Genomic DNA, 17,045 nt, shown 5'->3' on the forward strand with positions numbered 1-17,045 from the left:
AGTCATTGAATGCTTTTGAGTAAGGAGGTGTGGTATTTTAGAATTAATCTGATGTTTGCAATTCGCAAGCTTTGGAGAGAGAAAAGGCTAGAATCAGGGAACCTAGAGAAAAGGGACCCACATCTTCTTAATCTTGTATCCCTCCCCCGCCCCAAGCCCCAACCAGCAAAGTGCCCGGTGCAGAAGAGCTGCCAACAGTACAGGTGTGTCAAGTCGAATCAAGAACAGAGCTGATCTGAATCAGTCACTGCTTTTGTCATGGAAGACAAGACAGGAAGAAGAGAAAGACTGTAAACCTAGAACAGTATCTAGTTGTTGGGGAGAAAAGAATGTAGATGGTGTAGAAACTTTGTAGGCAAGCACCAAGCAACAGAATGAGCATGGCATTTGCCTCAGTGCCGTGCTCTGCCGGTCCCTGCTGCCTCTGGGCGAATCAGAGCAGAGCTCTGAGACACCGTTCAGCTCACCTTCGAGAGCACCTGCCAAGGCGCAGACGTAAAACTTCTGGGTAACCTTTACCGGGTATCACCTTGGTAGGCTTTGCCTCGCCTGAGAAGCAAGGAAGCAAATCTTTCCTATTTCGAAAACTCACTGTAATTCTACATGTTAGCCTGTCCCCCTGTTATGTCAAAGAAGTAAAGGGTTAAACTGTATCCCCAGCTGGTCAAGGAGTGAGTGGTTGGCTGTCTCACCAGCCTCATGGTTCCCATGATACGCGTGTCCCCGAAGTGCGGGTTTGTTCCTGTGCCGTTACTTCCTCTAAGGACCCTTTCATCCTTGTGTGGGAATGTAGGAGCTGGCTCTCGACCACGTGTTTGGCTACAGAGGGTTTGACTGTCGCAATAACCTGCATTACCTGAATGACGGTGCTGACATCATCTTCCACGCGGCCGCGGCCGGCATCGTTCAGAACCTGTCCACAGGTAAATGGGTTGGGAGAAACCGCCATCTGAACACAGGCTTTTATTTTAGCCCTTTTATGCACTTTCCCACTGGTTAGATGCCCCAAAGCTTAAGCTCTCTCTTCCCTTTAGAGCCATTCCACTCCATTCCAGACTGGTGTCATTTAGTCCTGGAAGATGCTCAGGCCCACGTTCCCAGAGTCAGACCCTCTTTCTCTTTATCCCTCACCCAGCCGCATCTCATCTCAGGCCCTGGAAGGGAGGTGTCGGTGTTTCCATCAGCTCCACGGAGGCCGAGAGGGATGGAGGGAAGCCAGAAGGAGGGTGTGGGGAGTAGAGAAACCCTTATAGACAGTAACCAAGAACAAAAAATGGGGGAACTTTTCTTATTGATTTTTAACAGTCACCAACATTTTTAGCAACTCAGATTTTCAAGTTTTGTTTGTTTTGAATAGTTAACCACATTCACAGTGAGAATGAGAACAATAAACAAGAATACCTAAAATGTCCCTTAACTATAGAATGACTCTTAAATTTAAAAAAAAAGTTTAAAAAGAAACACCTCAAGCAAAAAGAATCATTCAGAAACTAATTTAATAGACACGCTTATTTTTACCACAAGATTTAAACACGGTAACATGTTGCCTTTATTTGCTTTATATCTTAAAACAAACCTTTTCTTCCCCTCAAATTTTTATGCTCCTTCATAGTTTTTTGTAGTTCATGCATAGGTTTTTTTAGACAGTAAAATCACTGGGCACATAATGATTTGGTTTTTGGGGGCGAGGGGGGCCTTGGAATTTTCTATACATTTTGCTCAATTTTCTAGCCACATGTTACCAGGTTAGTAGCAATGTGCTGTATTCCATGCCATCACTCACCTCTCAGTTCCTGTGCATTTGGGTGGGTTTACAGTGACCACTTGGGCAGTCAGCAAACTGTTTGCTGCAATAGACGATAAAGCTTTTCCTGTCCTTTCCTCCACTTCCTGTGACACATGTTGACATAGGGCTTCAGGGGGGTGAAGCCATCACCTGTGCTATCCAGGCACCCAGGAGATTAGCACTTTGATAGATAAAGATGATTAAAAGGGATTTCCTAAGTATTCTCCTGTTTAGTCTTCCCTTTCCAATTAGTATGTAGTGCCATTTTGCTCAGCAAAGCGCTATCTCCAGGTGCCCCCTCCCTGCCCTGCCCAGAGGAAGAGACACTGAGAAGCCGTGGGTCCTGGGCTGCAGGAGGAGGAACCATTCTGGACTCTGGAAGCCTGTGCACTTGGGCTGTGCTGTGGCGCCACCCAGGATGCAGAAGGATTGAAGTGGAACTTGTGTGTTTAGATTAGATAACAGACACCAGCTCTCCTCCCGATCCTGGGACAGAATGTGTCAATGTAAAAAAGGATCTCCCATCTCCCTAAGGATGATTCCTAAAGTGAGAGTTCGACACTTTAAGCTCTCGCTTCTACAAGGCCTTTCCAAAGACTCACACAAAGCTTTGGGGTTGCCCCAAGAGCTCTTTCAGTCCCCTGCTCACCCTGCCCCGTCTCTCCTAGGGAGCCAGAGCTTCTACCTGGAGCACACAGATGACATCCTCTGCCTCACGGTGAACCAGCACCCCAAGTACAGAAACGTGGTGGCCACCAGCCAGATAGGTAGGAGGGTCCTGCAGCCGCCGAGGCTCTCCCAGCTGAGCAGAGACGTTGACTTAGCAGCAGTTACTGGGGAGGCAGCGGGCAGGTCATTGGTATCCACCCTTTGTCGATGTCACTCTTGATTTTTTGAGCCCTGAATGTATCAATGTTGCCTGAGTTGACACAACCAGTGATTGGTGACCTGAAGGACCATTAAGTCAGACCAGAGCCTCATCATCCAAATAAACGGGTGGCCCCCATCCCTGGGGACTTGTGAGAATAATTTTTCAGAGCCCAGGTGTCAAGTGAAGAGCCCCATATCTGAAGCCTGGAGGTTGCGCTTGGCAAGGGTAGATTCCAATATGTGTGCCTGGCTCTTCTCACTCTAGGAAAATGCCAATGACAAATGTGAACTGATTCACATTTGTGAAGAGTGGTGGTTGTTTTCTTTTAACTCTGTCATTTCAAAGGCAATTTTTCCAAACATATCTTCCTGCTTGTTTTCATTGAACCCATGCCCATTTTAAAATTTAATTTGGAACTTTCTGATGCTGGTGTTAAGTGCTTCACTCTTAGAAACATGACTTATTTTAGCTATTGTTTTCCCTTGACGCTTCCTCATTGCCATTGCTCATCCAATGCAGGTGATATTACGGAGACCCCAGGTAAGGCTGTCGCATCTGTGAGTAGTTTGAATCTGCACAGCGAAACCATGTCGATGTACCTCGTTTGCTGATTGTACCTGGCTGAGTTGCAGATACAAATCATAGACCTCACCAGTTTCCTTTGTGTAAACTCCACCTCGAGTGTGTGTGTTGGACATAAACACCCTTAGGTCTCTGCCTCTGAAAGCACAGCAGATGTTTCCCGTTGTCTCTCACCTCCGGCCAGGCCAGGCCATAGGTCTCTTAGCCCCCGTCACTGTAACGCCCCGAACACCTGTCCTAAAGCGGCTTTTAGGTGAGCGTCAGCGTTGCCTCGGCTCCGCCATTCCCCAGCCTTAGCTCTTCGTCGTACCTCCCACATTCAGGAGCAACACCTTCCATCCACGTGTGGGACGCCATGACCAAACACACCCTCTCCGTGCTGCGGTGCTTCCACTCGAAGGGGGTGAATTACATCAACTTCAGCGCAACCGGGAAGCTGCTGGTGTCAGTGGGCGTGGACCCCGAGCACACCATCACCGTCTGGCGCTGGCAGGAGGGTAAGGGAAGCGGGCTTTCTGTCCCTCTGGGAGGCTTGTTTGTGGCATGGGCTGGGCTCCAACCTAGATCTGCCTCACTCCACGGCCCACCATAGGCACTGCTGCCGCATCAGCAGAAACCAGGGCTCTTGGGATCCTAGAGAAGCTGCTCATCAGCTGCCACTGCATCCCTGGACCCCATGGCCTCTGGAGTCCTGAGCTGGTCAGTGAAGGGGCTTTGGGCACTTTGGGAAAGTGGCTCAGTGCTGGCTGGCTCCCTCCTCAGACAGGAGGCAGCAGCCTCCACCATTTCTGTCCTAATCACCTACCTACCCAAACTTCCTTGTCTGTCTGGTGAACCCTGGATCCTGCTGCAGCTTTGTCACCCTGATTGCCTTCTTACAGGAACTGGGATGGGGTTTTATCACCATAGTCTTAGAAACTCTTTTTATTAACATTTTTGAAATGGGGATTCACCTTATAATTAAGGCTTACATTTAATGTGACAAGATTTCTATCTTGTCCTCCCCCAATATGTGCATGCACACAGGCTGCTACTAAATTTACGGTCTTCTTTGGATCAGATATATGCAATCTTCCATGTATATTCTCAGGGTGGCAAAAGCGGATCCAGTTAGTTAATAATGAGGTCTGTCTCCAGCCGGGCCGCCTGTATCTGGGGCATGCTAAGCCAGGCAGGCACAGAGGAAGCACTTCTCCAATCCAGGGCTTCTCGAGTCCCATGATCTCAGAGGGAGATCTGTGCATGATCTCAGGCACAGTACTTGCCCCTGCACAGTACCTGTCCCAGCACAGTACCTGCCCAGCACAGTACCTGTCCCAGCACAGTACCTGCCCCAGCACAGCACCTGCCCCAGCACAGCACCTGTCCCAGCACAGTACCTGTCCCAGCACAGTACCTGCCCCTGCACAGCACCTGCCCCAGCACAGCACCTGTCCCAGCACAGTACCTGCCCCTGCACAGTACCTGCCCCAGCACAGTACCTGCCCCAGCACCGTACCTGTCCCTGCCTTGTCTCTTGCTCACCTAGGGCCCCTTCTGACTTCCCAAGTGGATTGGTGGAGCCAGGACTTTTAAATAAGCTCCCAGGAAAAAGAGAAGTCTTCCCTTTGGTAATTTTCTCCCATTATCTTTGTTGGAACCAGCATTTGTCTGTATGGAAGGGTTCTAAGTAAGCGATAATGTCTCATAGCCTGACACCAACCAGCAGCTCTTCTGAGCTGATTATGTGTGGTTTTTGCCTTCACTTCAAGTCCTGCTTACAGATAAATAATGTAGTTTTGAGGGAGGTTTATAGCCATTCTTTGTTATCATTAGAGAGCGTATTATTCATTTCTCATTTGTCTTTAACAGATTATCTTGTGGAACCCTTGTGTGTGTGTGTGTCTGTGTGTGTGTGAAACAAAATTAAATGGAATAAAAAAATGAGCTTAATATATAAAATGCATGTTGTCAGGTCCTAGATACGTGTATGAAATTTGTTCTGAGCAACCTGGAAGCCAGTGCAAAGAGGGAGACAGGCATCTTCACAATTAGAAGTGTCCATGAGATTAAAACAAGGCAAAAGCAAACAGTGGATTAGAAGAAATGTGCATGTTATTTATTTTGTGTTCTCCCCATGATTGCTGAAATTAATCCTCTTTCCATCTCTTTATTGGCCACTTACATTGCTGCTTCTGCAGTTCAGCTGTTCAAATCCTTTTTTTTACTGTGGGTGGGAGGGTTGTCTTTTGCTTACGCTTTGTAGCTCTTTACTGATTGTCTTTTAAAGCATCGCATATGTTTTCTTCCAGTCTGTTGTTTGTTTTTTAAATTAGTTTATAGTATCCTTGGGGACCATGGTTTTTAAAAGCTCTGAGCCCTAGGTAGTGAGGAATCTGTTCCAGTAAGTCAGGCCTTCCATCTGCAGGGAGAGAATTACTGCCCTGAGAGGTAACCTGAGGCTCTCCCCAGCCATTCCTGGGAAGGGATTCCAGGAGGGAGTGTCTGAGGACTGGCTACAGGCCCAGCCATGTTAAGAACCCACCAGTACTCTAATAGCCATTTAAAAGTAAATAAATACAAGTGACGAGGAAGAGGGGAAGAAAAAAAGTATGTGAGTAAATAATATAGGGAGATTGATTAAGAGGAAGTTGGAATTAAGACATTAAGAATAAGAAGAAAATGGAAAGAAAAGAAGTTTAAAATAAACATTAAAAACTCAAGGGAGGACCTTCAAGATGGCAGAGGAATAAGACGTGGAGATCACCTTCCTCCTCACAGATATATCAGAAATACATCTACATGTGGAACAACTCCTACAGAACACCTACTGAACGCTGGCAGAAGACCTCAGACCTCCCAAAAGGCAAGAAACCCCCCACGTACCTGGGTAGGGCAAAAGAAAAAAGAAACAACAGAGACAAAAGGATAGGGATGGGACCTGCACCACTGGGAGGGAGCTGTGAAGGAGGAAAGGTTTCCACACACTAGGAAGCCCCTTCTCAGGCAGAGACGGAGCGGCGGCAGAGAAGCGGCGGAGCCATGGAGGAGAGCGCAGCAACAGGGGTGCGGGGGGCAAAGTGGAGAGATTCCCGCACAGAGGATTGGTGTCGACCGGCACTCACCAGCCCGAGAGGCTTGTCGGCTCACCCACCGCGGTGGGCGGGGCTGGGAGCTGAGGCTTGGGCTTCGGTCGGATCCCAAGGAGAGGACTGGGGTTGGTGGCAGGATCACAACCTGAAGGGGCTAGTGCGCCACAGCTAGACGGGAGGGAGTCCGGGAAAAAGTCTGGAGCTGCCGAAGAGGCAAGAGACCATTGTTTCGTGGTGCGCGAGGAGAGGAGATTCAGAGCACCGCCTAAACGAGCTCCAGAGACAGGCGCGAGCCGCGGCTATCAGCGCGGACCCCAGAGATGGGCATGAGACGCTAAGGCTGCTGCTGCAGACACCAAGAAGCCTCTGTGCAAGCACAGGTCACTATCCACACCTCCACTCCCTGGAGTCTGTGCAGCCCGCCACTGCCAGGGTCCCGTGATCCAGGGACAACTTCCCCAGGAGAATGCACGGTGCGCCTCAGGCTGGTGCAACGTCCCGCCGGTCTCTGCTGCCCCAGGCTCGCCCGGCATCCGTACTCCTCCCTCCCGCCGGCCTGAATGAGCCAGAGCCCCCTAATCAGCTATTACTTTAACTCCGTCCTGTCTGAGCGATGAACAGATGCCCTCAGGCGACCTGCACACAGAGGCAGGGCCAAATCCAAAGCTGAACCCCACGAGCTGTGCGAACGAAGAAGAGAAAGGGAAATCTCTCCCAGCAGCCTCAGGAGCAGCGGATTAAAGCTCCACAATCAACTTGATGTACCCTGCATCTGTGGAATACATGAATAGACAATGAATCACCCCCAATCTGAGGTGGTGGACTTTGGGAGCAACTGTAGACTTGAGGTTTGCTTTCTGCATATAATTTGTTTCTGGTTTTATGTTTATCTTAGTTTAGTATTTAGAGCTTACTATCATTGGTAGATTTGTTTGTTGGTTTGCTTGCTGTCTTCTTTTTATTTTTTGTTTTAATAATTTTTTTAATTTTAATTTTCATAACGATTTTATTTTGTTTTACTTTTTTCTTTCTTTCTTTCTTTTTTTCTCCCTTTTCTTCTGAGCTGTGTGGCTGACAGGGTCTTGATGCTCTGGCCGGGTGTCAGAGCTGAGCCTCAGTAGTGGGAGAGCCGAGTTCAGGACATTGCTCCACCTCCCAGCTCCACATAATATCAATCGGCAAGAGCTCTCCCAGAGATCTCCATCTCAACACTAAGACCCAGCTCCACTCAACAACCAGCAAGTTCCAGTGATGGACACCCCATGCCAAGCAACTAGCAAGACAGGAACACAACTCCACCCATTAGCAGAGAGACTGAAAAATCATAATAACTTCCCAGACACCCCAAAACACACCACAGGACTTGGTCCTACCCACCAGAATGATAAGATAGAGCCTCATCCACCAGAACACAGGCACCAGTCCCCTCTACCAGGAAGCCTACACAACCCACTGAACCAACCTTACCCACTGGGGACGGACACCAAAAACAACGGGAACTAAGAACCTGCAGCCTGCGAAAAAGAGACCCCAAACACAGTAAGTTAAGCAAAATGAGAAGACAGAGAAATACACAGCAGATGAAGGAGCAAGGTAAAAACCCACCAGACCAAACAAATGAAGAGGAAATAGGCAGTCTATCTGAAAAAGAATTCAGAGTAATAATAGTAAAGATGATCCAAAATCTTGGAAATGGAATGGAGAAAATACAAGAAACGTTTCACAAGGACTTAGAAGAACTAAAGAGCAAACAAACAATGATAAAAAAAAAAACCACAGTAAATGAAATTTAAAATTCTCTAGAAGGAATCAATAGCAGAATAACAGGCACAAGAATGGATAAGTGACCTGGAAAATAAAATACTGGAAATAACTACTGCAGAGCAGAATAAAGAAAAAAGAATGAAAAGAATTGAGGACAGTCTCAGAGACCTCTGGGACAACTTTAAATGCACCAACATTTGAATTATAGGGGTCCCAGAAGAAGAAGAGAAAAAAAAGGGACTGAGAAAATATTTGAAGAGATTATAGTTGAAAAATTCCCTACTATGAAGAAGGAAATAGTCAATCAAGTCCAGAAAGCACAGAGAGTCCCATGCAGGATAAATCCAAGGAGAAACATGCCAAGACACATATTAATCAAACTATCAAAAATTAAATATAAAAAAAATATTATAAACAGCAAGGGAAAAGCAACAGATAACATACAAAGGAATCCCCATAAGGTTAACAGCTGATCTTTCAGCAGAAACTCTGCAAGCCAGAAGGGAGTGGCAGGACATATTTAAAGTGATGAAAGGGAGAAACCTACAACCAAGATTACTCTACCCAGCAAGGATCTCATTCAGATTCGACAGAGAATTAAAACCTTTACAGACAAGCAAAAACTAAGAGAATTCAGCACCACCAAACCATCTTTACAACAAATGCTAAAGGAACTTCTCTAGGCAGGAAACACAAGAAAAAGAAAAGACGTACAATAACAAACCCAAAACAATTAAGAAATGGTAATAGGAACATACGTATTGATAATTACCTTAAATGTAAATGGATTAAATGCTCCAACCAGAAGACATAGACTGGCTGAATGGATACAAAAACAAGTCCCATATATATGCTGTCTACAAGAGACCCACTTCAGACCTAGGGACACATACAGACTGAAAGTGAGGGGATGGAAAAAAATATTCCTTGCAAATGGAAATCAAAGAAAGCTGGGGTAGCAGTACTCTTATCAGACAAACTAGACTTTAAAATAAAGATTATTACAAGAGACAAAGAAGGACACTACATAATGATCAAGGGATCAATCCAAGAAGAAGATACAAAATTTTTAATATTTATGCACCCGATGTAGGAGCACCTCAGTACATAAGGCAAATCCTAGCAGCCATAAAAGGGGAAATCGACAGTAACACAATTATAGTAGGGAAATTTGACACCCCACTTTCACCAATGGACAGGTCAACCAAAATGAAAATAAATAAGGAAACACAAGCTTTAAATGACACATTAAACAAGATGGACTTCATTGATTTTTATAGGACATTCCATCCAAAAACAACAGAATACACTTTCTTCTCAAGTGCTCATGGAACATTCTCCAGGATAGACCATATCTTGGGTCACAAATCAAACCATGGTGAATTTAAGAAAATTGAAATCATATCAAGTATCTTTTCTGACCATAACACTATGAGACACGATACCAATTACAGGAAAAAAACTGTAAAAAAAAAAAAAAAAACACACGGAGGCTATACAATACACTACTAAATAACCAAGAGGTCACTGAAGAAATCAAAGAGGAAATCAAAATATACCTAGAAACAAATGACAGCGACCCAAAACCTATGGGAAACAGCAAAAGCAGTTCTAAGAGGGAAGTTTAGAGCAATACAATCCTACCTCAAGAAACAAGAAACATCTCAAATAAACAACCTAACCTAATACCTAAAGCAATTAGAGAAAGAAGAACAAAAAAACCCCAAAGTTAGCGGAAGGAAAGAAATCATAAAGATCAGAAATAAATGAAAAAGAAATGAAGGAAACAATAGCAAAGATCAGTAAAACTAAAAGCTGGTTCTTTGAGAAGATAAACAAAATTGATAAACCATTAGCCAGACTCATCCAGAAAAAAAGGGAGAAGACTCAAATCAACAGAATTAGAAATGAAAACGGAGAAGTAACAACTGACCCTGCAGAAATACAAAGGATCATGAGAGATTACTACAAACAACTGTATGCCAATAAAATGGAAAACCTGGAAGAAATGAACAAATGCTTAGAAAAACGCAACCTTCTAAGACTGAATCAGGAAAAAATAGAAAATATAAACAGACCAATCACAAGCACTGAAATTGAGACTGTGATTTAAAATCTTCTAACAAATGAAAGCCCAGGACCAAAGGGCTTCATAGGCGAATTCTATCAAACATTTAGAGAAGAGCTAAGCCCATCCTTCTCAAACTCTTCCAAAATATAGCAGAGGGAGGAACACTCCCAAACTCATTCTATGAGGCCATAATCACCATGATACCAAAACCAGACAAAGATGTTGAAAAGAAGGAAAACTACAGGCCAATATCACTGATGAACATAGATGCAAAAATCTTCAACAAAATACTAGCGAACAGAATCCAGCAGCACATTAAAAGGATCATACACCATGATCAAGTGGGGTTTATCCCAGGAATGCAAGGTTTCTTCAATATAGGCAAATCCATATATATGATAAACCATATTGACAAATTGAAGGAGAAAAACCATATGATCATCTCAATAGATGCAGAGAAAGTTTTCGACAAAATTCAACACCCATTTATGATAAAAACTCTCCAGAAAGTAGGCATAGAGAGAACTTACCTCAACATAATAAAGGCCATATATGACAAACCCACAGCCCACATAATTCTCAATGGTGAAAAACTGAAACCATTTCCACTAAGATCAAGAAGAAGACATGGTTGCCCACTTTTACCACTATTATTCAACATAGTTTTGGAAGTTTTAGCCACAGCAGTCAGAGAAGAAAAAGAAATAAAAGGAATCCAAATCGGAAAAGAAGGAGTAAAGCTGTCACTGTTTGCAGATCACATGATACTATACATAGAGAATCCTAAAGATGCTACCAGAAAACTACTAGAGCTAATCAATGAATTTGGCAAAGTAGCAGGATACAAAATCAATGCACAGGAATCTCTTGCATTCCTCTACACTAATGATGAAATATCTGAAAGAGAAATTAAGGAAACACTCCCATTTACCATTGCAACAAAAAAGAATAAAATACCTAGGAATAAACCTACCTAAGGAGATAAAAGACCTGTATGCAGAAAAGTATAAGACACTGATGAAAGAAATTAAAGATAATATAAACAGATGGAGAGATATACCATGTTCTTGGATTGGAAGAATCAATACTGTGAAAATGACTATACTACCCAAAGCAATCTACAGATTCAGTGCAATCCCTATCAAGCTGTCAATGGCACTTTTCACAGAACTAGAACAAAAAATTTCACAATTTGTATGGAAACACAAAAGACCCCAAGTGGCTAAAGCAATCTTGAGAAAGAAAAACAGAGCCAGAGGAATCAGGCTCCCTGACTTCAGCCTATACTACAAAGCTGCAGTAATCAAGACAGTATGGTACTGGCACATAAACAGAAATATAGATCAGTGGAAGAGGATAGAAAGCCCAGAGATAAACCCACACACATATGGTCACCTTAATTTTGATAAAGGACACAAGAATATACAATGGAGAAAAGACAGCCTCTTCAATAAGTGGTGCTGGGAAAACTGGATAGCTACATATAAAAGAATGAAATTAGAACACTCCCTAACACCATACACAAAAATAAACTCAAAATGGATTAAAGACCTAAATGTAAGGCCAGACACCATAAAACTCTTAGAGGAAAACATAGGCAGAACACTCTCTATGATATAAATCACAGCAAGATCCTTTTTGATCCACCTTCTAGAGAAATGGAAATAAAAACCAAAATAAACAAATGGGACCTAATGAAACTTAAAAGCTTTTGCACAGCAAAGGAAACCATAAACAAGACCAAAAGACAACCCTCAGAATGGGAGAAAATATTTGCAAATGAAGCAACTGACAGAGGATTAATCTCCAAAATATACAAGCAGCTCATGTAGCTCAATATTAAAAAAACAAACAACCCAATCCAAAAATGGGCAGAAGACCTAAAGAGACATTTCTCCAAAGAAGACATAGAGATTGCCAACAAACACGTGAAAGGATGCTTAATATCATTAATCATTAGAGAAACGCAAATCAAAACTACGATGAGGTAACACCTCACACCAGTCAGAATGGCCATCATCAAAAAATGTACAAACAATAAATGCTAGAGAGGGTGTGGAGAAAAGGGAACCCTCTTGCACTGTTGGTGGGAATGTAAATTGATACAGCCACTGTTGAAAACAGTATGGAGGTTCCTTAAAAAACTAAAAATAGAATTACCATGTGACCAGCAATCCCACTACTGGGCATGTACCCTGAGAAAACCATAATTCAAAAAGAGTCGTGTACCACAGTGTTCACTGCAGCACTATTTACAATAGCCAGGACATGGAAGCAACCTAAGTGTCCATCGACAGATGAATGGATAAAGAAAATGTGGCAGATATGTACAATGGAATATTACTCAACCATAAAAAGAAACGAAATTGAGTTATTTGTAGTGAGGCGGCTGGATCTAGAGTCTGTCATACAGAGTGAAGTAAGTCAGAAAGAGAAAAACAAATATTGTATGCTAACACATATATATGGAATCTAAAAAAAAAAAAAAAAACAGTTCTGAAGAACCTAAGGGCAAGACAGGAGTAAAGACTCATATGTAGAGAATGGACTTGAGGACCCGGAGAGGGGGAAGGGTAAGCTGGGAAGAAGTGAGAGAGTGGCATGAACTTATCTATTTTACATTTGGTAGTGTATATAGCTAGTGGGAAGCAGCTGCATAGCACAGGGAGATCAGCTTGGTGCTTTGAGACAACCTAGAGGGGTGGGATAGGGAGGGTGGGAGGGAGACGCACGATGGAGGGGATATGGGTATATATATATATATATATATGTATAGCTGATTCACTTTGTTATACAGCAGAAACTAACACAATAATGTAAAGCAATTATACTCTAATAAAGATGTTAAAAAATAAATTAAAAATTCAAGGACTGGAAAATAATCATGAGATAAAAATAGATGGGATAAGACTAGAAGCTCAGAGATTTTAAAAGGAGGTAAAAGAGCAATAAAAATAACTAACTGTAGTTACTGCTTACAGAACCCTCACTGCACCAAGCCTGTTCTAAGGGCTTCCCTTTTATCAATTCTTTTAATCGTCAGAACACCTTATAAAGTGGGAACTATTATTATCCCCAATTTACAGATGAGGAAACTGAGGCACAGAGAGGTTAAAATAATTTTTCCAAAATTGTTGTACAGATAAATGGTGGAACTAAGGTTTGATTAAGACAAAGGTTAAATAAAACTCAGAACAGAAATCAAAAACAAATAAATTAGGTTGAGGGAAAGAACTAGTAATATAAAAGGTAAGCATTTTAAACCTAAAAACCATGAAAGAAAAAGGAATGTGGGGAACTTTTTAAAGAAATTAAAAGCAGAGGAGTTTTGGAGAAAACAACAGTCTGAAGGAATGCGTCTCCAGTGGCACTGTGGGGAGGCTGCGGCTTCCTGTGGGGTGAATCCTGTTGGAGGTGGCAAGGCGGGGGATGCCCTTAAGCTGTTTTGCCCTTTTCTCGTATCTGGAAACCTCTGTCTCCTGGGCCATCCTTTCCTCCTCTGTTCACAGATGCCTGGATGTGGCTCGTGGCTTGTGGGGACGGGGTAGAGTTAGGTTGGGGGTTCTGTTAGCAGCACCTGCTGCTCTGGAAATTTCCCAGACAAGGTCTCTTTCCCACCCGGGGAGTAGTGTTTGAAGGTGGGAGGGGGCGGCTGAAGAAGGAACCAGAAGTGTGCCCTGGGCCTTGCTGGGACAGAGAGCCCTCTGTCCTGGGCTGCAGCTCCCCTGCCTGGCCCGGGAGTGTAGGACCCACCTCACCAGACTCTCTCACCCACGCAGGTGCCAAGGTTGCTAGCCGAGGGGGCCACCTGGAGCGCATATTCGTGGTGGAGTTTCGCCCTGACTCAGACACACAGTTTGTGTCTGTCGGAGTCAAGCACATGAAGTTCTGGACCCTGGCAGGCAGTGCCCTGCTTTATAAGAAAGGGGTCATCGGGTCCATGGAGGCTGCCAAGATGCAGACGATGCTCTCCGTGGCCTTCGGTGCTGTGAGTTTCAGCAGAAGCTTCCTGACGGGACCCTGAACCCCTGGGCATGGGCATGGGGGGCAGGTATATCCTAGAAGCTGTGAACAGCAAGGAAGCCATTTCCACAGATCTCCTTTACTGGATTATTTGCAACCACTATTTTGTTTCCTTAGCACAGATGGGTGAGTTGACTGTATTTTTCCCCTCAAAATGTTAATCAGAAAAAAGCAGGACCCCGACCCAGGGCTGGAGTTTCATTATTCCAGAGCCAGATTGACTTGCAGGCCTGTCCGACTAGGCTAGATGGCCACAGAGGCTGAGGGGCATTTCCACCACTGGACAGCATCCCTTTCCCCCCAGTCCTCCTGTGCCATAAATCCCCTGACACCCTCACACAGGCTGTGGGCTGCCCTCAGCCAACACAAGCTCCCCTGGGGAAATTTTGGAACACAGCCAGCTCTTGGTCCTCCAGGTGTGGATTTACCCTCCTTGTAGATGAGGCCAGGAAAGTCTCCTTGAAGACTGGGGTCCCGCCCTTCCCTGCAGTCACCTGAGGCTGCTCACAGAATGGAAGTGCATTAAAAAGCGGAGCTGTGCTCAGTGGGGAAGTCAACTGTTCCCAAAACTAACACCGCAAAGCTAGGTGATTTCCTTACCATATGCTCTTTTGAGAATTCTTTCGCCTTCCCTTGGCACAGAAGGTCAATTTGAGTGTGTTAATGTTTCTCCGGCTCTGCTGCCTTAGCAGTGGAGTGGGTGGCTGGGAGGGAACCCTCTCGAGGGCTGCAGGAAGTGTCCTGGTGTGGAAGGTGTCCCTTTGTTTACAGAACAACCTCACTTTCACGGGTGCCATCAACGGCGACGTCTACGTGTGGAAGGACCACTTCCTTGTCCGGCTGGTGGCCAAGGCTCACACAGGCCCCGTCTTCACAATGTACACAACCCTTCGGGACGGGCTTATAGTGACCGGTGGAAAAGAGCGGCCGTAAGCCCGAACTCTGGGAACAACTGGGAACAACTGGTCTTTTTGGATTGTCTTGGGAGAAACTGACAGAAGCATCTCCAACTTGGAGAAAATGCAGATTTTCACTCTCCTGTCTTTTCTGCATCACGGAGATGAGTCTGCCGTCTCTCCCAGAGGGCCCTGGGTCAGAAGCTTCAGAAGTAAGGGTCAGAGAGGTGGTGCCTTGGTAGTTGAAAAACCGGAGAGGTGTTCTCGAACAGACCAGGTGACTGTGCTGTCCATTAGGTGTTACTGTCAGTGGCTCTTTGGGAGGAGGCAGGAGGGGTGAGAAGAGGGCGGACGTCCAGTGCAGACCGGGACCGTGTGAAAGCCAAGCTGCAAAGTGGGAGAAACATTTCTCTTCGTCGTTCGATCTAATAAAAACATAGCTTGATTTTTTTAGGTTTCGATTCTCCTTCCTCCCACGGTGGTGGCATTTGAAAGCAGTCTAGGAAATCTGCAGGTTCAAGGGGTTCTGGTAGCTCATCAGCAGGGCTTATGAAAGGGGCCACCCCAGAGGGTCTGTCCTGCTGGGTCTGGGGATGAGGGGATGGGACCTTGAGGAGATGACAGGGAGAGAGGGAAGCGGAGGGTCCTGGGCGGTCTTAGGATGAGGGCTAACGTGCTAAGTTCTTGATCTTTTTCAGGACCAAAGAAGGAGGTGCTGTGAAACTGTGGGACCAGGAGATGAAGCGCTGCCGGGCCTTCCAACTGGAGACGGGGCAGCTGGTGGAGTGTGTACGCTCCGTGTGCCGCGGCAAAGTGAGCACCGGGTGGGGCGGGCCTTTGCCAGCGACGCCCAGAATTCGTCCAGCACCTTCCCAGCCGGACACTTGCCCTGTGCTGAGTGGTTGAGTCCTTAGAACAAGCCTCCCGGGTGTGGCTTAGTGCAGAGGGGAAGCAGCTTAGCACAGTCAGACAGACCTGGGTGCAGAGTGTGACTCACCCAGTAGAACTGGCTGTGTGACCGTGGCTGTGTTGCTTATCCTTTCTGTGTCCAGCACACGGGTTGTTAGGACTGCATGCATCATACATGCACAGCGTCTTTCATTATGCCTGGCACATGGCCACAGTCAGTAGATGTTAGCTGCTGTTATTATAGACAATGTTATTTTAGGCACAGGGATATTAAGTAGTTGCCCATGCCCAAGGGTACGCAGCCGGGAAGGGGAAGGACTGCCAAACTGTCTGACTCAAAGCCATTGGTTTTCAAGTTGTACCTGAGCTAAATATCACACACCACTGTGGAGTTTTGCTTTTGTCTTTTAAACATGGACATCCAGGCTCGTATCCAGAGCCACCAAGTCAGAATCTCGGGAGTGGGGCCTTGACCTTGATGTGTGTTTTCCTTTTCTTCTTTATTTTTAATTCCCCAGGAGATTCTGAAGCACTTGAAAACAAATCTCTTAACCTCTATTTAATACCTTGTATTTATATTTTGGAATTGGTATCAGTCTAAGAATTTGCTTTCTAGATGCTCTCCACTAAAAAGGCAAACCTGATTTGGACTCTACATAATTGAAAATTGGGAATTTTGTTTTTAAATAGATACAGAACAATCACCCGGAAGGGTAATTAGACAGGAGATGAAGGCAGAACGAGGCCCAGAACCTAAAAGTCATCTGGAGATGGATTTTGTTCAGTGCGAGGAAGAACTTAGGAAGAGTTTGGGCTGTCCAAGAGCAGAAACTGGCTGCCCTGCTCTGCAGTGAGATTGCAATCACTGGACCATTCAGCAGAGACGAGATGATGGAGAGCTCTGGTGGAACTCTCCCCAAGGTGGCGGGGGGAGTACAGGCCAAGTGAGGGGCTCACTTAAGGATGGCAAATCAGTGGCTAAGAACAAAACACTTCTTGGCTCTTCCTATTTTAATACCAGTGCCAGCAAAGGCACTTTCCCAAGTTACTCTAATAGTGTTTTTTTATATTA

At 45.0% G+C, this 17,045-nt stretch overlaps 1 protein-coding gene across 1 annotated transcript in view; it reads left to right on the forward strand.

The window, feature by feature from the left end:
* Positions 1 to 17,045, forward strand: part of EML6 (EMAP like 6) — a gene marked incomplete at both ends in the record, with an annotated part of 303,253 nt that overhangs the window by 278,550 nt on the left and 7,658 nt on the right. Inside the window, 7 exons of the mRNA XM_082851443.1 lie at positions 794 to 923; positions 2,455 to 2,553; positions 3,177 to 3,197; positions 3,563 to 3,736; positions 13,925 to 14,133; positions 14,940 to 15,097; positions 15,763 to 15,877. Coding sequence (XP_082707569.1) covers positions 794 to 923; positions 2,455 to 2,553; positions 3,177 to 3,197; positions 3,563 to 3,736; positions 13,925 to 14,133; positions 14,940 to 15,097; positions 15,763 to 15,877 — 906 coding nt within the window. The remainder of the gene's footprint in view (positions 1 to 793; positions 924 to 2,454; positions 2,554 to 3,176; positions 3,198 to 3,562; positions 3,737 to 13,924; positions 14,134 to 14,939; positions 15,098 to 15,762; positions 15,878 to 17,045) is intronic.

Source organism: Leucopleurus acutus (assembly GCF_964270905.1).
Source record: "Leucopleurus acutus genome assembly, chromosome: 12".
Taxonomy (NCBI): Eukaryota; Metazoa; Chordata; class Mammalia; order Artiodactyla; family Delphinidae; genus Leucopleurus; species Leucopleurus acutus.